The 24,004-nt window shown below is 45.3% G+C and overlaps 1 protein-coding gene across 4 annotated transcripts in view; it reads right to left on the bottom strand.

Annotated features, from left to right (window-relative positions):
* Positions 1-24,004, bottom strand: part of SIN3A (SIN3 transcription regulator family member A) — a 67,761-nt gene that overhangs the window by 20,345 nt on the left and 23,412 nt on the right. For all 4 annotated transcript variants that reach the window (XM_060259806.1, XM_060259808.1, XM_060259809.1 and 1 more), the window contains exons 3-13: positions 22,987-23,163; positions 16,531-16,637; positions 13,812-14,094; positions 11,049-11,297; positions 8,274-8,426; positions 5,738-5,896; positions 3,152-3,241; positions 1,523-1,641; positions 943-1,153; positions 521-637; positions 18-256 (exon numbers count right to left, since the gene is read on the bottom strand). In XM_060259806.1, coding sequence (XP_060115789.1) covers positions 18-256; positions 521-637; positions 943-1,153; positions 1,523-1,641; positions 3,152-3,241; positions 5,738-5,896; positions 8,274-8,426; positions 11,049-11,297; positions 13,812-14,094; positions 16,531-16,637; positions 22,987-23,163 — 1,904 coding nt within the window. The remainder of the gene's footprint in view (positions 1-17; positions 257-520; positions 638-942; positions 1,154-1,522; positions 1,642-3,151; positions 3,242-5,737; positions 5,897-8,273; positions 8,427-11,048; positions 11,298-13,811; positions 14,095-16,530; positions 16,638-22,986; positions 23,164-24,004) is intronic.

The raw sequence follows: 24,004 nt of genomic DNA, 5'->3' as shown, positions 1-24,004 counted from the left end.
TCCCAAATGTATGTTACCTTTTCAGCACAATGGGGACCGCGACAGCTGGATTCTTTCTAAGCCCGTCTATGATGTCAGCTGCCTTGTCGGCGTATATCCTCTGCAGGGCCTTGCGGTGGATCACTTCCGATGAGCCCCCCAAAGTGTTGTCCAGCCGGAATTTGGCTTGCTCCTCTGCGGATAAACGGGAGAGCTTCTTCTGTATCGTCTCGAGGACTCTGATGGTTGCCAGGTTGGTCTCCAAGACAACATCCAGCTGAAATGGAAAGCTTGTGTTAGTGGCGGCTCGTCAGTTACAACTCAAAGCTCTGTTTGAAAAAAGGAAACTGTTTCTGGGAGTGGCTGAAAGGGACCTCCAGGGGCTGGATAATGCCAACTAGAGAGCCCAGAGGCCAAATGCTGAACTGGATGGAGACTTCTCTTCCCATGTTACACCAGACCACTAAAGTGACCCGGTTGCCACAATAGCTAGCTGCCAATCGACAGCTGGCTACCCAAGCAGTGCTGGTCATTCAGCTACCTCAAACCGTTCGTCCTCACACCGGTAGATGTGCTCTTCATACTGAGTCTTTTTGGAGCTCACGAAGGTGGAATCTTCAGACCACGAAGGAAAAGAGACCCAGGTGTCATTCAGAACCTTTGGTGGAGAGAAAAGAGTAGCATTTACGAACCATCCCATTTCCCCTCCAAGACGTTTCTTTCACCGTAACAATGTACAGCGTGCTCACACACACAGACACACACACCCCGGTTTGGGTTGCTCATATTCTACATGGTAGAAATCAGGTTTTACTGTAAGACAGAATATTTGTTCACCCATCGGATACCCAGAGCAGGGTCATTAATTTTCTTCCAGCGTTCATTCTGCCTCCAAGAGTCCTGGTGCCCCATAGGCTCCCGCGAACCACGCTCCAATTGCCATGACGCTGAAGGAGGCCTTACCTCCTTACACAGTGGAGTCCGGCCGGTACACTTGGGCTGCTGGTAGCTTTTTGGCAACGCTCGGTAGCTGGAGCCGAGCCTCTTGCAAGAGGCATAATCTATCTCCATCGCTATCCCCTCTGTCGCCCGCTCCTTAGGAAAGCTCTCCAGGTGTGCCGATTCTTTGTAACCCAGGAAATTCTTAAACCAGGTGAAAAGTTCTGGGAACTTCCTGAAAAAAGGGCAAAAGAGAGCACTATTATTTCCCACATTAGGTGCCGAAGAGAGGACCACGCGCCAAAGACACTGCTCTTTCAAATGGACTGCTAGCCAGGGTCTTCTCTGAGCAGCTTCAACCTCTGTGCAGCACCACAAGTTGCAAAGATGAGACATAACAAAAGGTGTAACATCCTGACGATCACAATGCGTGCAAACTTCACTGATGCAGCGACAGCGAACTGCCACCTGCCTACGGAATGGTGCCTTTTGCAAACAGATGACAGAGGGCTACGCAGCCCAAGTAAGGAGTAAAGCTGCCACCTCTGAAGTAGGCATGAAAAAGAAATGGATCCATTCATTTATTGCTCCCCACCCTGCTTACCCCAAAAACGGAGAAACCAGCTGCACCAGCTCAGCTCGCGATATCACCTCCTGATTGAAAATGACCAGGCAACGAAGGAAGTTCTCGTAGGCTTCTGTGCTGCGCAGAGCCTTGCGCACCTGCACGAATCAAGTTGGGAAAGAAAAGACAGCAATGAAGCCAGAATGAAAAGCAGGGGGTTCGACTGCCTTTCTACCCTGCAGTGTGATGTAGTGGTTAAGAGTGTTGGACTAGTACTTCTGAGAGACCCAGGTTCGAATCCCTGCTCTGCCACGGAAGCTTGCTGGGTGTCCTTGGGCCAGTCACAACCCTCTCAGCCTAATCTACCTTGCAGGGTTGTTCTGAGGATAAAACAGAGAAGAGGAGAACAATGTACACGGTTTTGGTTTTCTCACTGGGGAGAAATGTGGGGTATAAAGGAATTAAATGAGACTGTGAGTACTTCAGCTGTCATTCTCACCCAACGGCGCGGAGGAGGGCAGAAACAGGTGAGAGGTATGTGCAGATGCACATGGCTTATCGTGTGTGTGAAGGCAGGATTGACCATTATCTGTGCTTTCCTTCCTCCTATATGAATGGAAGCTGCTGTCTTTTTTATACGAAAAAGAAAGATACTTGGGCAACGGGACATATCTCATCAGTAGAACATCAGCCCTTGCATGCAGAAGGTCCCAGCTCCAATCCCCAGCATCTCTAGTCAACGGGATCAGTTGGCATGGTTGTGGTGACTCTGCAGGGTGCTGCAAGGCAAGAGGGGGTTTGCCATTGCCTGCCCCTGCAAAGCAACCCTGGGCTTCCTTGGTGGTCACCCATCCAAGTACTAAACAAGTACTAACCTGCAAAGCTCGTAAGATCTAACGAGACTGGGCTGGCCTGGGCGAGTAGGTAGGTAACGTGAAAGATCACAACCTGGAGAGTTGCCGCTACTCTAAGCAGTCAATATTGACCTTGATGGACCAGTGATCTGATTCATGTGTTATTGAGGGGGGAGGTGGAGATGAGGTTGTCTTCCATCAACAACTAATTTACTTGTCCCAAAAACTGAGAGAGAGGCACTACCAAGCCAGCCATCGTCTGTATAGTGCTAGGTCAGGGGTGGTCAAACTGTGGCTCGGGAACCACATGTGGCTCTTTTCACACATATTGTGTGGCTCTCAAAGCTCCCACCACCCAGTCGGCTGGTTTGGAGAAGGCAATTCTCTCTTTAAATCACATCTCCAAGCCAAGCAAGCCAGCGTCTGGGAAAATGCATTTATAGCTAAAGTTGCTTTCTTTCCACCTCTTCCTCTCTCCCCCTCCTCCCTTGCAGCTCTCAAACATCTGACGTTCCTGTCTTCCAGCTCTCAAACATCTGACATTTATTCTACATGGCTCTTGCATTAAGCAAGCTTAGCCACCCCTGTGCTAGACCTTTACTGACACAGGCCTGCTATGGATTCAGGAAATCCAAACGACGATACAAAAAGCCAGGAAGGAGGATAAGAGTCACCTGTGTTAGGAGCCCAGATTGGAAGGATGCATTTGGACAGCTAAAACCAACCCATGACTCATCTGTGCAAACGCCAACAGCTCTTTTTGTAAACTCTATGCCGCTACGAACGAGCCGTCCATTTTTTAACACTGCCTCACCTTGTCGAAGAACAAAGACTCGGTCCCCACGCCATGTTTGCTGGCGTCTGCCAAGGACTGGTCCTTCAAATTAAGCAGCTTTGGTTTCTTCTGAAGGGAGAAAGACAGCAAACGGGAAGAGAGTTTCAAAACAAAGCCCCAAGAGACGGTTACAGCCTGACGTCCTTTTGGATTTTTAAACCCTTTTTGCAGGTAGACGTGGCTGAGGCAACACTGTTAGAAAACTATCTGCTCTTTTCTCCTCGCTTACATTGTCATCATGAAAGGACACACAGTCTATTCCCGCCCACCCCCCCTTAGCCGAGTGGAGCAGTGCACATCCTGAGCAAATTGTAAATGCTGTAATCTTCAAATGGGCAGTGCAAGACCCTGTGTGGCTCCAGATGGCTGCTGAGTGGGGCTTTCTGTGTTCTTGAACGGCCGCTCACGCACACCGCTTAGAGCAGGGGTGGCCAGACTCTGGCTTGGAAGTAACATGCGGCTCTTTCACAGTTCTTGTGTGGCTCTCAAAGCCCCCACTACCTCGTCGGCCGAATTGGAAAAGGCATTTTGTCTTTAAATCACTTCTCCAAGCCCAGCGATCTGGCAGCTTTGAGAATGCATTTAAAGTTGCTTTCTTTCCAACTCTTCCTCCCTCCCCCCTCTATTTGCTTCCTTCCCTCCCTCCGTCTTGTGGCTCTCAAACATCTGACATTTGTATTTTGCGGCTCTCAGATATCTGACGTTTATTCTATGTGGCTCTTACGTTAAGCAAGTTTGGCTGCCCCTGGCTTAGAGGGAATGATGCACACAGTACTAAAAATAACCTGATTAGCGGAGATTGGTTATGCTTGTATTCCGTTTAGAAATGCTACTCCACGGAGGAGGAACTCTGAAACAGTTTGAGCTGAAAGAAGTTATTTAGCAGCAACCTTTTCTGCCACCAACTTCTTTGAACCTCCTATGAAGCCAAATCGTTAATGCTTCTCCTGATGGGAGGGATCTAGCTGGGGAGGTTGGTGCATGAGTTAAGGCAGGGGTGTCGAACTCACAGGGCCAGATCTGATGTAAATGAGACCTTGCTGGGTCGGGCCATTGCATTAAATGCAATGCTCGGTATTGGAGATATAAACTTTATAAAGGACGCAGACAAACACAATTAAAGATTTTTTTAAAAAAACCCTTAAAATAAAATATGCTTAAAAGATTTGCATTCTTGCAATATTTTGTTTATTTAACAGTTTCTGATAACTGATAGCTCTTGCTCTGAATTACTGCATCAAAATCCGGAGGCAATGTCTCTGCCGTAGCAATTCTGAGTAGGCTGTTCAGGTGTGTGTCTGTAAGTTGCAAACCCACAGAAATCTCATGGTCAATGTCTTGAGTCTTAAGACTCAGCGGAAAACATGAATGGCTGGGAATTGAGAGCTTTTGTACATGTTGCTTTGTGTGCTGGTCAGCCGGTGGAGAAAATAGAAGCTTTACTCTGTAAGTTTTTTGGGTGAGCAAGCTGTGATGCAGAAGGAAGGAAGACAGAGAGAGAAGGAAGCAGATGACAGTGAGTTGCTCATGGGCCTGACAGGAGTCCTTCGGGGGCCTGATCTGGCCCTCGGGCTCCATGTTTGACACCCCTGAGTTAAAAGGAATTCCAGTTTACCTTCCCTAATATGTTTATTTGTGTAATAATATGTCCTTGCTGTATCAGGCTCTCTCAATCGCACAGCGGAGCTACTGAGCCAAGTGTCAAGCATGGTAAAATTCCATTGGTAATTGATTGTTCTAGGGTCCTCCATAAAGCTGGTCTGTGAAATATCATGGAGGACCAAGGTCTGTTAGCTCTGTTATTCTTTCCCCCTCCCCCTTCTTACTTTATTGCTTGCAAAGTAGAAGTAGAGAGAAACGAAACTAACTTGAGAAAAAGTAATCAGTACCTTCCCATACATTCCTGTTAGGGAGTGTGACACATCTGGGGAAAGCAAGGACGGAGTCCTGATAACGCCATAAGAATGTAGACATTTATGATAGTTTATGTGTGAGAGCGCATCCCTCGCCCCCACCTTTTGGAATCCTTTTGAAGTCAGTCTAAAAAGTATTGTATCAATGTATCTTTAGCATCACTCTTAAGAATCTGTTACACTGAAAGTATCTATCAATAAACATAGTTTTGTATCAAACGCGACTGTCATTTAAACCGCATGCTTGACACCAAGCCTCTCTTCCTTCTATTGGCCAAGGCTCCTCAGAGCAAGCGGTGTCAGTTATCACAGACTGTTAAACAAAATATTGCAAGAGTGCTAAAGTTTTAAGCATGTTTTATTTTAAGTTTTTTTTTAATTGTGTTTGTGTTTATCTTTCACAATGTTTATATCTCCAGTACCTGGCACTACATTTTGTGACACACATGGCCTGGCCCCACAAAGTCCCATTTATGTCAGATCCAGCCCTTGTTACAAATGAGTTTGACACCCCTGGAATAGACAATACTGACCTTGATGGATTGACAACCTGATTCAGTATAAGGCAGCTGTCTGTGTGTCTGGCCCTCCCAGAATCCTTTTCAGAAGAAGATGCCCCACCTTCCCCCCAGTGCGGACTCTGGGTTCTCACCTTCACCGGAGGGGTCGTGCCAGTTGTGGAGTGCCGCCGGATCTGGCAGCCATTCTGATTGGGTCTTTGCTGCTTGCTGTTGAGCTGGGGCTTCTTGACCGTGCCCCCGTGGTCATTTCTTACGGACTCCACTTTCTCGGCGGTGGTTTTGCTTAACAGCTTATTGAAAAGAAGTGCGTACAAACACATTAGGGGTTCCAGCATTTCAAAGAGGGCAAGAGAAACCTGAAATATACCAGAGGCAGGCCAATTCTCTCACTACACCATCACGCTGCCTACCGCCCCAATCCCCGCCAATGCCAGAAGGAGAAACGAAGGGGTGGTGTTCTGGTGTACAGTGTTTCTTCTAGTGAAGATGACAGGCTACTGTAAAGAGAAGGTCCTGCTAAAGGGAGGTGGTTATGGTTATAGACACCCCTTCTTCTAAGCTGTGGAGTCTTGTGAGTAAAAATTCTACCTTGTGAGCTACTGGCATTAAAGTTGTGAGCTTTTGCATAAATTAGTTTGCTCTGGGACCATTTTTCCTCAGCTAAGACAAAAAATGTGTGAGCTGGAAGCTTAAAAACCTGTGCATTAGCTCACGCTAACTCAGCTTAGAGGGAACACCGATCCTTCTATGTTAACCTCTCCCCAAAAGATACCCTTTCCAGAATGCAGCTGCCTGGTGCAAACTATTCTACATATTTCTTCTTTATTCCCAAAAAGAATAATGAAAGACCTACCCCGCAGAGACATGAAATTCAGAGACCGAATCACTGGGGGACCTGGGTCCATTCACACACACGCCACCTAACCTGCCACACCGGGCTGATACGAAATTAATAAATAGAATAAAGAAATACAATTTATACCACCCTGCATGCCTTGGAGGAAGGGGCAGGCTAAAAATGCAAAGGACAGACAAATGAATACTCCTGAGCTCTCAGCCCTTGAACTGCATGAGAAGGACTCTGAGGAGGCAGCATAGAAATATCGTAAACAAATAAGCTGAGAAACATTTGATAGTTCATGTTAACACTGCAGCGAGGATATTGTTAGCTCAGTACTGGAAAGGAATCGATATGCCAACAATGGATGAGTTAATTGTAAAGGTAATAGACGCAGCTGAGATGGATAAGTTTTCTAACTTGTTAAGATCAAAACCTAGGGAATATGTGGGGAAAAAATTGGAATTTATTCTATGAATGGTTGATGAAGGGACAATGTTGATGAAAACTAGAAAGACAAATGCTCCTGCCAGAAAACGAGTAAATGATGTGTATGCTAACCAAGTTATAGCAATTAAGTCTTGATAGTAATATTAATTTACTTAAAGATTTCAAGGTTGTATACAAGAGGATGGAAAGTGAGGAGAGCCAGTTTGGTGTAGTGGTTAAGTGTGCGGACTCTTATCTGGGAGAACCAGGTTTGATTCCCCACTCCTCCACTTGCACCTGCTGGAATGGCCTTGGGTCAGCCATAGCTCTGGCAGAGGTTGTCCTTGAAAGGGCAGCTGCTGTGAGAGCCCTCTCCAGCCCCACCCACCTTGCAGGGGTGTCTGTTGTGGAGGAGGAAGGTAAAGGAGATTGTGAGCCACTCTGAGACTCTTCGGAGTGGAGGGCGGGATATAAATCCAATATCATCATCATCTTCTTCTTCATCACTGTTCCCTTTACCCGTATGTGTGTTGATGTTACTGTGTTTTAGTATGTATGTACTGTATGTAATGTCTGTTATTTGTTATTTCTTTGTTTTTGTTTTTTAATAAATACATATTAACACGGAAAAAAAACGAAATAAATCACCCCATATTGCAGCATCATTCAAATTAATTTGTACCACCAGGCATGATGATGGAATGAGAGAATAGCCTGCTAGAGGGGCCACTTTATGAGTAGGCAGGTAGGCAGACAGATGTTATACCGGGCTGGTGCTGCAATAAACCTAACTAGATTACATCAACAGTAAAATAGTTAAAAATCAGAACAAAGCAAGAGTCAAGTTTCACCTTTAAGGCCAATGGAGTTGTATTCAGAATGTAAGCTTTCGTGTGCTAGAAGCACACTTCTGTGTGATGTCTGATGAAGTGTGCTTCTAGCACACAAAAGCTTACCTTCTGAATACAACTTGGTTGGTCTTAAAGGTGCTACTGGACTCTCGCTTTGTTCTACTGCTTCAGACCAACACGGCTGCCCACCTGGATATAACTAAAAATTGTACAAATAGAATACGAAATAAGGGAGGACCATACAAACTACATACAAGCAACGTTCCCTCTAAGCTGTGGAGTCTGGTGAGCAAAGATTCTACTTTTGTGAGCTGCTGCATAAACTAGTGTGCTCAGAGGCCGTCCTTCCTGAGCAGGCTGAGCGAAGACAAAAATGTGTGAGCCGGAAGCTAAAAAAACTGTGAGCTAGCTCACATGAATTTAGCTTAGAAAGAACACTGTACACAAGTTAAAACTGAACAGATAACTATCCGACACATATCGAAAGGAGATTTAAAACAGAAATATTAAAAGGATTTAACAATGTGCGCATTTGGAATAAAAACTCACCACGGAGCTGTTTGCATCCGGCAAGAACTGCCCGAATTCTGAAAGCAGGTCCTCCTGGTTCTTGAACAAGCGGGCCACCTGAGCATACACCTCTTGCTCAGTCAAAGCTGGCGTGTAGTTACCTCCTGCTTCCTTGGCGTTCCGTTGCTCTTTCTGCCGTAGGCAAAGAGAAAAAAGTTCAAGTGTGTGTGTGGGGGGGGAACAAATCAGAGTTCTCAATGGGGGGGGCATCCAGGCTTCGTTTCTGTTTTTCCTTTCTCTTTCAAGAAAAGCCAGAGCGAGTAGTCAGGGGGGCAGGTATCTCAGGACAAAGCACTCGTGTGTACATATATTTGCTATCACAGCCAATGTACGGCGACCGTGCAAGGTGGGGATGGCCAAATTGTGGCTCATGTGGCTCTTTCACACACCAAACTGGCTCTCTTCACTTTCCATCCTCAAAGCCCCCACCAGCTGACTTGGAGAAGGCATTTGTCCTTCCTTCCTTCCTGTCTTGCGGCTCTTGGACAATTGTCATTCACGTCTTGCGGCTCTCAGACATCTGACGTTTATTGTATGTGGCTCTTACATTAAACAAGTCTGCCCACCCCTGGTGTAAGGTCTTCAAGGTAAGAGATGAACCGAGGTGGCTGGCCATTGTCTGCCTCTCTGTGCAGCAACCCCCATCTCCCATCCAAATACTACCCAGGGCCGAACCCGTTTAGCTTCTGACATATAGATGAAGAAAAACCAAACCACCGTAACGATATGGCTATGTCATCATTTTTTAGATATTCATAATCTGGCAATTTTGTATATAATAACTATACCATAGAAATATTATTTATCTTACAGTATGTGCTTTTGGATTTGTTTGGCGTCATGGCTGTATATCTCTTTAACAGCAGTGTGGTTTTCAAATAGGTAATTTGTATATTGTACGACTATTTTTGTAGGATAATTTTCTAAGGTATACTCAGGGGTGGAATTCTAGCAGGATCTCCTTTGCATATTAGGCCACACACCCCCTGATGTAGCCAATCCCCCAAGAGCTTGCAAGGCTCTTAGTACAGGGTCCAGGGGTGGAATTCTAGCAGGAACTCATTTGAATATTAGGCCACACCCCCCCTGATGTAGCCAATCCTCCAAAAGCTTATAGAAAAAGAGCCTTGAAAGCTCTTGGAGGATTGGCTACATCAGGAGGGTGTGGCCTAATATGCAAAGGAGATCCTGCGAGAATTCCACCCCTGAGTATACCTTAGAAAATTATCCTACAAAAATAGCCCCACAATATACAAATTACCTATTTCAAAACCACACTGCTGTTAAAGAGATATACAACCATGACTCCAAACAAATCCAAAAGCACATACTGTAAGATAAATAATACTTCTATGGTATAGTTATTATATACAAAATTGCCAGATTATGAATATCTAAAAAATGACGACATAGCCTGCTAGAATTCCACCCTGGGTATACTTATATACAAAATTACCAAATTATAAAAATCCAATTATAAATTATAATTATAAAAATTACAACATAGCCATATTGTTATAGTGGTTTGTTTTGCTTTGCACAGGGTGTTTTGGTTTTCTCCATCTAGCGGTCCTTCATCGTGTTCCTGGTTTAGTCTATCACCAGCTTCTGATATATGACAAGATGAGGCCAGCCGGAGCCATCCACGCCGGGACAAAAGACATTTACAGGTGATTTGCCATTCCTACATTGCAATCCTGAACTTCCTAGGTGGTCTCCCATCCAAGTACAAACCAGTGTCGACCCTGCTTAGCTTCTGAGATTTGACAAAATCAGCCAAGCCTGCGCCGTTCCAGGGCAAGGCAAGAGATGAACAGAGGTGATTTGCCACTGTCTCTTGCTACATAGTAATCCTGAACCTCCTTGGTGGTTTCCCATCCAAGCATGAACTAGGGCTGACTTTGCCTGGCTTCTGAGATCTGAGGCTGGGATAGCCTGAGCCATCTACGCAAGCGCGAGACAAAAACACACTGGAAAATTTCCATGGTTAACCGTTGAAGGATTCCCTTCGAGCTCCTGAGAAGTCATCCTGCCAGACCTCCCCATCGTCTTCATTTATGTACCTCTGTTCCAAATATTCCTCATAAGGTAAGGTAAGGTAAGGTAAAATTTTATTTATATCCCACCCTCCCCGCCTAGGCAGGCTCAGGGCGGCTAACAACAGGTGCTTTCAGGAGGGGCACTGAAGAAAAAAGACTTAGCTCGTGAGCAATGTTCCCTCTAAGCTGCGGAGTCTTGTGAGCAAAAATTCTAGTTTGTGAGCTTCTGGCATTAAAGTTGTGAGCTACTGCATAAATTATTGTGCTCTGGGGTCATCCTTCCTGAGCTAAGACAAAAACATGTGAGCTGGAGGCTAAAAATCTGTGAGCTAGCTCACGCTAACTCAGCTTAGAGGGAACACTTCTCATGAGACCAACTGGTTGTTTGCTACTTACTGTTTCCTTTCCCCTTCCCATCACCCAGGGCATTTTTATAGCAGGAACTCCTTTGCATATTAGACCACTCCCCTCTGATGTAGCCAATCCTCCTGGAGCTTACAGTAGGCCTGTAAGAAGAGCCCTGTAAGCTCTTGGAGGACTGGCTACATCGGGGGGGAGTGGTCTAATATGCAAAGGAGTTCCTGCTACAAAAAAAGCCCTGCTCACCCCTCACTCTCGATGCCTTCCAAGATACCCTCCCCCCCCCAAGAGTCCACAAAGAAAACGCAAAAGAGGAGCTAAAATGTGTTCAGAACTGCACGGCTGCCGCGCTGACCTGGTAAGTGTGGAGAATCTCCAGGAAAGCCTTGTAGATGTCCGGCTGCCCTTGGAACCGATTTTTGATCTTGTTGACGTAGTTGATGGCGTGATTGAACTCGACGGGCTGGTTGTTCTGGAGGGACGGCGTGGTTCCGATGGAGATTGTCACAGGCGTGTGGGGCTGCACCGGCGGGGAGCGAGGCGAGACGTATGGAATCGGGGGAGTCTGCTGGCTGGTGGGCGTATGCGTTTGCAACTGGGATGGCTGAGGGAGCAGAAAGCGGGGGCGAGGGGGAGACAGCAGGTGAGACGGCTGGGCTACAAGAAAGCACACCCAGACTCTGTTCTGGATCCAGAAGGAAGGATGTTATGAAAAATCATATGACATAATGGCTTGTATCCATCAAATCATTAACAGAAAGTGCAAAGATTCCCCACCCCGCATTCCTTTGCCCCCACTGCAGTCCCTGTCAACCCCTGCAAAGATTTTCTCCGTGGGTCACAGGATTCACGCAGATGAGCAGCTGCGCAGGTCAGTGGACTGCAATGAGAAGGGAATGAATTAATCTGATTCCTCTTCCTTCAGTGTCTGTTCTGTTCTAGGCACGTTTGTTGACTGCCTGCTAGGATGCAGCAACTGCAAACGACAGAATCTGGGCACAGCTTGTTCCTGGATAAGGTACTCTCAAGATTGATGGCTTGTATGGTTCTTTCCTCACAACAACCCTGTAAGGCAGGTTATGCTGAGTACATGAGTGGAAATACAAACAATGTGATACACTAGCTAACACGTTTAGCAAAAGAGCGTTTTGTCGTCCAAATTCAGAAGGCTTTTGCATTTGGTTAGAGAAGAGGTTCAGGAATGGCTTGCTCCTAATATAAACATAATGTAGACAAGCATTTTGCCAGCAGAATTCAGGAGGCTTTTGCATCTGGTTAGAGAAGAGGTTCAGGACTGGCTTGCTCTTAAATTAAACACTCTAAGTGGTACAGAGAACATTTTGCCATTCAAATTCAGAAGGCTTTTGCATCAGAAGAAGTTCAGCAATGGCTTGCTCCCAATATAAACATAATGTAGAAAAGCATTTTGCCACCCAAATTCAGAAGGCTTTTGCATCTGGTTAGAGGCTCAGGCCTGGCTTGCTCCTAATATAAACACTTAAGTGGTATTGAAAGGATGATAAATTTTGAAAAAAATAAAGAGGTTGCAGAGAGCATTTTGCCAGCCAAATTCAGAAGGCTTTTGCACCTGTTTAAAAATGAAGTTAAGGCCTGGCTTGCTCCGAATATCAACACTGAATTGTAACAAGACACTGACGACTTTGAAGAAAATACGAGTATTACTGAGGAAGAAGACGACTGCAGATTTATACCCCGCCCTTCTCTCTGAATCAGAGACTCAGAGTGGCTTACAATCTCCTTTTCTTCCTCCCCCACAACAGACACCCTGGGAGATGGGTGGGGCTGAGAGAACTCTCCAAGAAGCTGCCCTTTCAAGGACAATTCTGCGAAAGCTATGGCTGATCTAAGGCCATTCCAGCAGGTGCAAGTGGAGGAGTGGGGAATCAAACCCGGTTCTCCCAGATAAGAGTCCGCACGCTTAACCACTACACCAAACTGGCTCTCTATTAGCGCTATGGCTGACCCAAGGCCATTCCAGCAGGTGCAAGTGGAGGAGTGGGGAATCAAACCCGGTTCTCCCAGATAAGAGTCCGAACACTTAGCCCCTACACCAAACTGGCTTTCTTTTGACGAAATGAGCCTATATCCGGGTGCTCATTGGATGGACTTTTCTTTGCAACATTGTAAAGTTGTATTTCATTATAATGCGTGCAAAAGATTTACTTGACTCTTGCATTAGCCAGTATAACGCAGTGTTTGTTGTCTTGTATTTCCCAAGAGTACATGAGTGGCCAAAGGTCTCCCAGGGAATTTCTGTGGCAGAGGAGGGAACTGAACCTGAGTCTCCCAAATCCTAGTCCAACGCTCTGATCACTAAAGCAGCAAGCGAACAGTGGAACTAAACAAAGTAATTCTAACCTCCAGAGCTATAACCTTTGGATGGCTCAGGCTCCCGACAGCTCTGTTTAAAAACCATGGGCCAAGGGAAGACTGAGGAACCAAAAGTTCACCTGGTCAAGATCTTTCCCCAAAGGCAGTGCCAATTATTTATAAATGAACCCACCATATGTAGAAGTAGAAGAAGAAATTGGATTTGTATCCCGTCCTTCACTCTGAATCTCAGAGCAGCCCACAATCTCCTTTACTTTCCTCTCCCACAACAAACACCCTGTGAGGTGGGTAAGGCTGAAAGGGCTCTCCCAGAAGCTCCCCTTTCAAGGACAGCTCTGCGAGATCTATGGCTGACCCAAAACCATTCCAGCAGCTGCAAGTGGAAGAGTGGGGAATCGAACCCGGTTCTCCCATGTTAAGAGCCCACACATTTAACCACTACACCAAACATCCCACCCCACCTATTTCAATATGCCAAAATGCAAAGGGAACTTGTTTTAGTGCAAACATGCAGTAGAAGAAGTCACTCTCATGAATGAGGAGAAAAATCCAGTTTGGGGGCACACTCCTACATGACTCTGTTCCTTTCAACAGGACTTGCATAGGAGAACTTGCTGGCAAATAGCATTCTGCGTATGACACAAGAATCTGTCTCCTTTAAGGGTGTCCAGACTCTACTTTTTGGAAGGGCCTCCTCCGCCTAGAAAAGGTTTTAAGATGCGTGCTTTCCTACCTCTTAGCCAAAGGGCCTGTCTCTTTCACTGACCTTACTGATCTTGGCAGGGGGCGGTTGTGGAGCCGGCTGAGCAGGAGTTGGGGCCGACTGCGCTGAAGGCTGAGACGGATGGGGCGGCTGGGGCGGCGGCTGGGGCTGGAGGCCGTGGGTGGGAATCTGGTGAACCTGCCCCGGCGTCGTTACATTCACCATGTCGTTGGTCTGTACTTCGATTTTGTAGCCCGGGGGCAGAAAGGTGTTGAAGCCCATGATCAAGTCTGGGTGGCCCTTGAACAGCTGAGACACGCGGCTGATCACGCCTGGAGTGTCAATGCTGGATGGCAGGAAAAAATGAGAAAGACGGAACAGGTTTCCTTGAGGTGTTTCAGAGAATCATAGAATAACAGAGTTGGAAGAGACCTCCAGGGTCATCAGGAGTGTCAAACATGCAGTTTGGGGACCGAATCAGGCCCCCGGAGGGCTCCTATCAGGCACCTGAGCAACTGGCTGTCATCTGCTTACTTTTCCTTATATCTAACAGCTGGCTTTGCAAGTCTTGTTAGATTGCACAAACGCTATAGAGCAAAACCTATTTTCTTCACTGGCTGAGGCTCCTCCCTTGGGGAGGAATAGCTTGCTTTGCCAGGCTCTCTCAATTGCACAGCAGAGCTACTGAGCCAAGCCTCTCTTCCTTCTATTGGCTGAGGTTCCTCCCCAACCCAGTCTCCTGGGGAAGGAAGGAAAGAGCCAGAGCTTCCTTTGCCCAGTTCCCTGGATCCCATGAGAGAAATACTAAGAAAGCATCTTTAAGATCAAGGAGTGCTCATGTTTTAAGCATGTTTTAAGTTTTTTAAAATATATATATATGTGTGTGTTTGTCTATGTTCTTTATAAAATTTATATCTCTGCTACCTAATCTTATATGTGTAAACACATGGCTCGGCCCAACCTGACATGGTCTGGCCCAACAAGGTCTTATTTATACCAGATCTGGCCCTCATAAAAAAATAAGTTTGACACCCCTAATCTAGTCCAACCCCCTGCACAATGCAGGAAACTCACAAATACCTCCCCCTAAATTCACAGGATCCTCATTGCTGTCAGATGGCCATCTAGCCTCTGTTTAAAAACCTCCAAGGAAGGAGAGCCCACCACCTCCCAAGGAAGCCTGCTCCACTGAGGAATCACTCTAACCATCAGGAAGTTCTTCCTAATGTTGAGCCGGAACACTTTTGATTTAATGTCAACCCGTTGGTTCTGGTCCTACCTTCTGGGGCCACAGAAAACAATTCCACCCCGTCCTCTATATGACAGCCCTTCGAGTACTTGGAAGATGGTGATCATATCACAGCCGCCTCCTTTCCAGGCTAAACATGCCCAATTCCTTCAACCTGTCTTTATAGGACTTGCTCTCCAGACCCCCAACCATCTTCATCACCCTCCTCTGGACCTGTTCCAGCTTGTCTATATCCTTCTTAAAATGTGGTGCCCAAAACTGAACACAACAGTGTGTTTGCTGCTGTCATTCCACATGTGCACCAGGGCAAAAAAAAAAATCACAGCACTTCTTTCTAAGGTTTCAAAGGATATCATAAAAACACAAAACCTACAGTTCCCAGGAACACAAAAAAGGACCTAGCACGTCATTGGAGCAAAACAAAAGCTCCGTGATTGTTTCTCTGTCACACAAAGCACAAAATTGAGGTAAACTAACTCAGGAATCTGTTTTCCAAAATAGTTGTTTCCATTCCTCATCAGTGTTCCCTCTAAGTTGAGTCAGTGTAAGCTAGCTCATAGTTTTTTAAGTCTCTGGCTCACAGGTTTTTGTCTTAGCTCAGGAGGAATGGCTACAGAGCAAATTAATCTATGCAGCAGCCAGACTGCTCACTCACAACTTTAATGCCAATAGCTCACAAAGCAGAATTTTTGCTCACAAGACTCCACAGCTTAGAGGGAACACTGGTCCTTATGGTGGGCTTTCCCAATATTCCTCATGATAGCCTTCCTTGCTCTGACCCCCAAAAGGACTGGCTCCTTCTGCCAGCCTTCCAACACCCCCTAGGCCTTGTAGGAATGTGAAGGCTCCAAAAATCTGAACAAACATCCCAGGAAAACAACCAGTGTTCCCTCTAAGCTGAGTTAGTGTGAGCTAGCACACAGATTTTTAGCCTCCAACTCACACATTTTTGTTAGCTCACGAAGGATGACCCCAGAGCACACTAATTTTATGCAGTAGCTCACAACTTTAATGCCAGCAGCTCACAAATTAGAATTTTTGCTCACAAGACTCTGCAGCTTAGAGGGAACACTGAATACAACTCAATTCCTGGCCTTTTTGAGTTCTAGGGAAGGCAGCAGATGCCGAAAAGTGGGGGGCACAGCTTAAGTGGTTCGTGCTGCTAGATCTGAATGGAGGAAACTGATCAAGGTTTGAAAAGGTCCAGAAAGCAAAGAAAATCAGCAGGAAACTTAGGAGGGGAAAGGGGATCACAGGAGAAGTAAAGAAAAAAACCCAAGTGAGTTTCAGGACAGGGAGACATAGTCAAGAAGTTCTTCCAAATACCAGTTCTCGACTGGTCTGCACACAGCTTAAAGTGGCCAGATTTGTCCTAGAAAGGCTTGGTTGAAAGATGACAAATAAAACATCAAGAGCAATTCCAGACCATGTGCGATGACAGCAGAAACCTTGAAAATGACATCACTAACAAAGCCCACTCGCAGAGTCAAAGAGACCACCTATTGGAAGCAAAAGCGGGCAGGAAGCTGTTACCTTTGAGATTTGAACTCCTTCATTATATCCAAGAAGTCATTGTAGACTTGAGGCTGGCTACCGAACTGCAGCTTCACCTGGTCGAGGTAGGAAAGGGCATCCTCCACCTGGAACCAAGACAAACAAGTTAAGATACATCTCTCTGTTTCCTGCCGTGTTTTTAGGCCTGTTCCCGCAGTTGGACATGTTTGGAAATGAGGCTGGCAGGCTGAACTAGGAAGCAAGCTGTTGCACCAATTTTTTAATTTTTTTAAAAAAATTCAATACTTTTATTAAAGCAAAATTTTAAATTAACAATCCAACCAAAAAGACAAATGATCAAGGTACAGATTAAGCAAAGAAAACAAGATCTCAAGTGACAAAATAAATTTTTAAGGTCAAAAATAAATTATTGAATCATACAAAGGATTCTTTGGAAGAAAGTCTTCTTGCATTAAATGGGAAATCACTGGGAGCCAAGGTATAACAACTTTCTTCTCATACAGTTAAGGGGAGCTAGTGTTCCTTGAATGTGCTAATTTAGAGAGTAAACTGTTTTATCTTTCCTTTTGTTTGCCAGCAAAGTTTTAGCTATCGAAAGTAGCGCATATTATTTCTCTTTTCTGCTTCTCTATTTCAGAATGTTGCAGGTCATCTAATAAAATGGCCTGCAGATCAAAAGGCACATTTGTCTGAAGTATCCGATTCACATTGTTAAGTATTTCTTTCCAATAATTTTGAATTTTAGGGCATAACTCAGTTTTAAAATGATCAGTCTGTTACCTCCCCAAATGACAGTCTTACGGGGCGAGGCATATGCAGATCCTCTTATGTAGAGGCGCGTTTAGGTAAGGCAGCAGCTCACACAGGTTACTGGAGGAGCTGCAAAGAAATATGGAGGGGCAGAGCAAGGAATTTTTATTTTCTCGTTAACGTGGTCACTGTTTCCTACGGATTCTTGCCGAGGGTGCCCCCTGGCCCAACCAGCGACTAACAGCAGAGCTATCAAAGGAAGGGCAGGAAGCCACTAGAAATCCCTCTGCTGTGTCTGAATCTCGCTCGGTTGAGAATCAACATCCAGGGGGGAACGTTTCGTATTGAAGTTTTTTTGGCATTAATATTACAATCTCTGTAATATTAATTAAACCTCGGAGGCTAACTTGACTGCAAAGTGGGAGGAAAACACAGCAAGTGAATGTTTGCTAGGGAAAAAAACACAAAAACCAGGCTGTGTGTCTTGCCTGACCAAACCTTCCTTTAACAGTTCTGCTCTTTCCAGCTAGCCTGAAGAGCCACAAAAGGCATATGTCTCTGCCTCTCCAAAACAGCTGTGGCCAAAGAGCTACGGAGCAGGCCGCCGGCAGCCTAAATTTGCTAAATTTAACACGCTACTAAACCTGAACTCCTGACAGCAAGATACAACAATGTTCCATCTAATTGCAGATTCTGTCCTTGCTCTGCTAACTTGAATGAAACGCCAGTTCACGAGTTTTTCCATTGCAGATTTTATGCACAGGCATGCTTGGATTTATGGGAACTAGCGGTGAGGGCGAAAAGTGCTGTCAGGTCACAGCTGACTTACAATGACCTTGTAGTGGAAGGAAGAGACATTCAGAAGTGGTTTGCCATCGCCTGCCTCTGCAGTCATGACCCAGGTAATCTTTGGTAGCCACCCATCCGAATACTAACTGCTTAGCTTCTGAGATCTGACAAAATATGGCTAGCTTGGGCCATCCAGGTCGGGGGAATAGAACTTGTGATGGTGGATGCAAACTTGTTCTCTGAGCATCTTACTGGCATGTGTGTGTGTGCTAAACCAAAGAACTATGCATCTGTGGCTAAGTTCTTTTCTCTGTAATGAAATTATGGGCTGACTTAATGTCTAACATGTGGGTGTCAAACATGCAGCCCGGGGGCCGAATCAGGCCCCTGGAGGGTTCCTATCAGGCCCCTGAACAACTGTCGTTCATTTGTTTCCTTCTCCCTGTCTCTTGCTGCCTTCTGCATAACAGCTTGCTTTGCAAGGCTTGCTCAATTGCACAGGAGCTAAAGAGCAAAACCTCTATTTTCTCCACTGGCTGAGGCTCCTCCCTTTAAAAAAAAAACACCTTTGATTGTGTTTGTGTCCTTTATTAAGTTTATACCTGGTTTTACCTAATCTTAAATAGGTATATGCATGGCCTGGCTCAACAAGGTCTCATTTATGTCAGATCCGGTCCTCATAGCAAATGAGTTTGACACCCCTGCCTTAAACTGTTAAGTTATTTTAAGAAGAACAGGGTATGCTGAGATTTTATGTAGGCCACTCAGTTTATAAAAGCGGGACTGAACTAAATGCACAAATGTAAACCTTCAGCAAGCAAGCTGCTGTGCGTATGGACAGTGTACTGAATTGCACCCTTTGCCATCAAGACAAGGGAATTTATGGTCTGTTTCAGCTGAGCTGAAGAAAACTGCTTCTGAGTTTTCCATTTCAGCTACAACTGGAGGCGTTTTCTTTGCCAGACAGGCAAATCTGCAAGATTTTTTTTCCTGTTTTCACGGATGGAAACTTTTGTTCATCTCTAAGTCTAAAGGGGAAAAATGACATTCCAGGCGTGATCCTGAGCCAAAAGAACTGCACACTGAAAAAGCTGCTTCCAAGTTGCCATTTTGGTTTGTATCAGGGAGGGAGGGAGAGGAGGGAAAAGGCAACTGTAATGATGTCACCGCATCTCAAAATAGAAAGAGAGACATTCACAAAAACACCTTCCGGTTTCTAAAGAAGCAATCCTGCAAAACTCATTACTTGACTTCCTAGATGCCCAGGCCCTGGGAATGCCTACGATTTAGCCAGCCGTGGAGAAGACGGCTGTTGGTATCCGTATCCATGAAGATTCTACAACTCTGGTTCTACAAATAGTGAGGTTAAATTGTTGTTGCTGTAGGTGCTGTGGCGTTGCCAAGTTTTCATAAGTTGCTTTCTAAGTGCCTTCATGCCGAAAAGCGGCACATGTGTATTTAAAGAAAGGTTATCTTTCAGAAGGCCTTAACTGTGTCACTCTACTTGGCACCACTAAAGCCAAAACAGTTCTCTGGAGAACATAAAACAGGCCCATGTCAGCCCCCGAACTCTTCCTATGGGAGGATCCAGTTCAGCAGCTCCAGTACTTAGGGAGCGCTGGAGGTTTTCATTGCTACAAACCATCACAAAATGTTCCACAGAGAACAGAGCAGTCCTCACTTAGAAGAGGACCGCCAGGGTTTCTCTGGATTCACACCTACTCAAGAGAGAGAATTTTCTTCCTTCCTCAAACAATTAAATGTTTAGGTGCCGTAAGTGCAATTCTGCATGAGGGTATATAGCTTTCTAAAGCTGTTAATGGGAACACAAAGACCAATTTGCTTTTTGGCTCCACCGTAGGGAAATGGTTAATGTGTGTGGGGGGGGGGGGGGCGGGGAGAGAAGAGAGAACCTTCCTAGCCTTACCTAGTGCACAAGTATTAACACAGAGCAAGCAAAAGATTTCATCAGGGCTTTTTTTGCAGCAGGAACTCCTTTGCATATTAGGCCACATCCCCCTGTGAGTAGGCCCCATAAGCTCTTGGGAGGACTGGCTACATCAGGGGTGTGTGATCTAATATGCAAAGGAGTTCTTACTACCAAAAAAAAGCCCTGGATTTCATTGGACAAGACGTTTCAAGTTGTTTGGGGCTGGTAACTGTTCTTACACAGAGAGAGTTCTTTTGCAAGGTAATGCCCCCTTCCGAGAGCAAAAGCCATGGTACAATTCATGGCATTGCCAGTTGGACTGCCGTCATGGATTGTGAAGATAAATTCTCTTAATTTCATTTTTGCCCAATTTCTCCCTGAAATCCAGTAATCCTTTCCTTTCCCTCCTCTGCTTAGGAATTTGTCAGCTTCTAAGCAACTCCATTTGGATCAATGAGAAATTTGAAAAGAAAAGAGGGACAGGCTGTCCCATACAGCTTCCACAAAATGCCACAATTGCACTCTGTACATGCTCAGATGTCTTCCCAAACCTTCCTATCGTCCCACTAGAACATCACCCAGTGGTGTGCAATGTAAAACATCTGCAACAGCAGAACTTAGATAGGGGAGTGTTCTTTTTTTTAAAGACAGGAATCAGGGGCTATATTTTACAGGAAAGAGGTTCGGATTTATGACCAATTTCATTCAAGTTCATAGTTATGCAAAACTAAAACTGAACACACAAGTACAATCCTAGTGAAATATATACTTTGCCAAAAAAATACGCAAATCTGCATTCTACTGGATTAAGTTTAACTTAACATGTAAACAGTGTTATGCAATATGGAAGGTTATGATCAACTGTAACTTAGCTTTGTTTGGTATGTATTTGATTTGTATATTTTTTGTATTATACACATTGCATATTATATCAATATCACCCCTTTATTGGCATAACCATAACTTTAAATAGTTGTTTCAAAAATTAAAAATAATTAAGTATTTTAAAAAGGGACTATATTTTAGAAAGTGACTTTAGAAAGGAAAGGGAGAGATGGTGGCTCAGTGGCAGAGCATCTGCTTGGTAAGCAGAAGGTCTCAGGTTCAATCCCTGGCATCTCCAACTAAAAAGGGTCCAGGCAAATAGGCGTGAAAAACCTCAGCTTGAGACCCTGGAGAGCAGGGGAGGGACAGTGGCTCAGTGGCAGAGCATCTGCTTGGTAAGCAGAAGGTCCCAGGTTCAATCCCTGGCATCTCCAAAAAATGGTCCAGGCAAATAGGTGTGAAAAACCTCAGCTTGAGACCCTGGAGAGCCGCTGCCAGTCTGAGTAGACAGTACTGACTTTGATGGACCGAGGATCTGGTTCAGTATAAGGCAGCTTCATACGTTCATGTTCATAAATGTGTGTGTGTGAAGCTTACCTTACAATAGGATGAATTCTGCTTAGATTTGTGTTACCACACCACCACCACCACCCCTCCCCCCAAAAAAATCACTAGGCTAATACGACTCTGAAAACCAAGAATGCAATTCAGACACAGGCAGTACCTTAAGAACAAAATGGAGAAAATGCATGGCAAAACCAATGTTGAGTTTACCAGAGTTTTACCGCATGTGTCAATGCAAAGCTTTCGTACCTTATTTCTTCTGCCTCCCCAACATCACAGCACATCTATCACCCCTTGCCCCCCACTTGAGGACAGCTCCTCAACGGTACACAAAAACACAACTTGGGAATCTCTTGCTAAGTCTCCAGAGAAAGAGCTGCGCCACACCCGAGTTAGACTACAAGGCTCCTGCTTGCAATCCCAGAATAGTATTTGCAAGAGATACTGCAGACTCTAGGGGAGAGCCAGTTCAATGTAGCGCTTAAGTGCGCGGACTCTTATCTGGGAGAACTGGGTTTGATTCCCCACTCCTCCACTTGCACCTGCTGGAATGGCCTTGGGTCAGCCATAGCTCTCATAGAAGTCCTTGAAAGAGCAGCTGCTGTGAGAGCCCTCTCAGCCCCACCCACCTCACAGGGTGTCTGTTGTAGGGGGAGAAGATATAGGAGATTGAAAGTCGCTCTGAGTCTCTGATTCAGGGAGAAGGGCGGGGTATAAATCTGCAATTCTTCTTCTTCTAGACAAAGGGCACCCCCCCACACCAGACTTCACATAAATAAAGTGTCCCAAAGGGTTCTAACTACAATGTACCAAAATTTTTGCATTGAGTCAAAGATTCTCAAGGCAGACCCTGCTAATTTGGAAAAGAGTGTTCAGGAAGGTAAAACAAAGCTTGTTTTTATACAAGCCAGCAATGTAATGCAGCAGTTAAAGAAAGCTAATGCGATTTTAGGCTGCATTAGTAGAAATGTAGTGTCAAGGTCATGCGAGGTATCACTGCCACTGTACTCTGCTCTTGTTAGACCTCTCCGGAGTTCCCTGTGTTTGGTTTTGGGCACCACAGTTTAGTCAGACTCATTGATATAACTTATGGCAAAGGAAGATGATGATGTTGGATTTATAGCCCGCCCTTCACTCTGAATCGCAGAGTCTCAGAGCGGCTTACAATCTCCTTTATCCTTCCTCCCTCACAACAGACACCCTGTGTGATGGTGGGGCTGAGAGAGCTCTGACAGAAACTGCCACGTCAAGGACAGCTCTGCCAGAGCTATGGCTGACCCAAGGCTATTTCAGCAGCTGCAAGTGGGGTGGGGAATCAAACCCGGTTCTCCCACATAAAAGTCCATGCACTTAACCAGTACACCAAACTGGAGTTTTCATATAAATTTGAGGAAAAACTTCCAGATGGTGAGGGGTAGTTCAACATCAGTTCATTCTCCCTCGGGAAGAGGTGAATTCTTCATTGTTGGAGAATTTTAGCTATCGACTGGATACCAACTTGTTGGGGGTATCATAGTTGTAGTTCTTGCATTGACCAAGGGTCAAACTAGATGATCCAAGGGGGTCCCCCTCCCAACTCTGAGCTTAAATAGATACATGCCACTTATGGACTTTACCTTAAGCCTTTGGAACTGCTGCTGCCCCTGCACGGGTGCTGCTGGGGGTGTCGGATGAGCATGCCCCTGCACCACCTGGCTTCCATGGGGCTGGACTGGGGCGGTGTGGTGATGCCCGCTGTGGACAGTGGCTAGTGCGGGCCCATGACTGCTAGAGCTCTGTGGCACTGTTGACACCTGGGAAGAAGAGTAAAACCACCACCATCATGTCTCTCTTCTGAGGCCAAAGGATGTTAGCTGGAGCAACTGTAGTGGCTTTGTGATCGAGCAGTTTGGAGGAAAAAAATTAAGTCCTGCCTGGACTGAAATACATTTACCAAAATGGACATCTCCGAGCCAGGCAATCCATATCACTTTCATGCAGAAGCAGCGTAGCTTGAACAGCAGTACGTTTAAGCAGGTAAATGGCCTCAGTACCAATGCTCCCTCTAAGCTGTGGAGTCTTGTGAGCAAAAATTCTAATTTGGAACTACTGGCATTTAAAGTAGTGAGCTAGTGCATTAATTAGCTTGCTCTGGGACCATCCTTCCAGAGCTAAGATAACGTGTGATCCAGAAGCTAAAAAATGGTGAGCTAGCTCACACTAACTCAGCTTAGAGGGAACACTGCTCAGTACCAACACTGTCCAGCAAGAACATGTCAAGCTTTGGAGCAGAAATGGCCAAATACAGGTCACATAAAGCTCTCTTTGATATATTAAAAAGGCAGAGACAATTTTTATCTCTCCTTCACACCTCCTGGTCCTTTTTTTTTTGTCCTCCTTTGCATTCTGAATGAAAGCACAGAGAAACACTTTAACTTCCCAGATTATCACCAAAGTCAGTATATTTTAAAGAAGGATTTGGCCAGAATCAGCTGAAGAAACTGAATTTGAAGTAAAAATGTTTCAAGGGTCCAGCTACAGCAAATAAAATTTGTAACAAAAGAAATATATTTATTCTGCAGTGTACACAAGAAAATAATTAAAAACATAGGGCCTGAATAGATCCAGATGGGCAGCCGTGTTGGTCTGAAGCAG

This window comes from Heteronotia binoei, chromosome 19 (assembly GCF_032191835.1).
Source record: "Heteronotia binoei isolate CCM8104 ecotype False Entrance Well chromosome 19, APGP_CSIRO_Hbin_v1, whole genome shotgun sequence".
Taxonomy (NCBI): Eukaryota; Metazoa; Chordata; class Lepidosauria; order Squamata; family Gekkonidae; genus Heteronotia; species Heteronotia binoei.
This window is presented reverse-complemented; position numbering and strand designations above follow the sequence as displayed.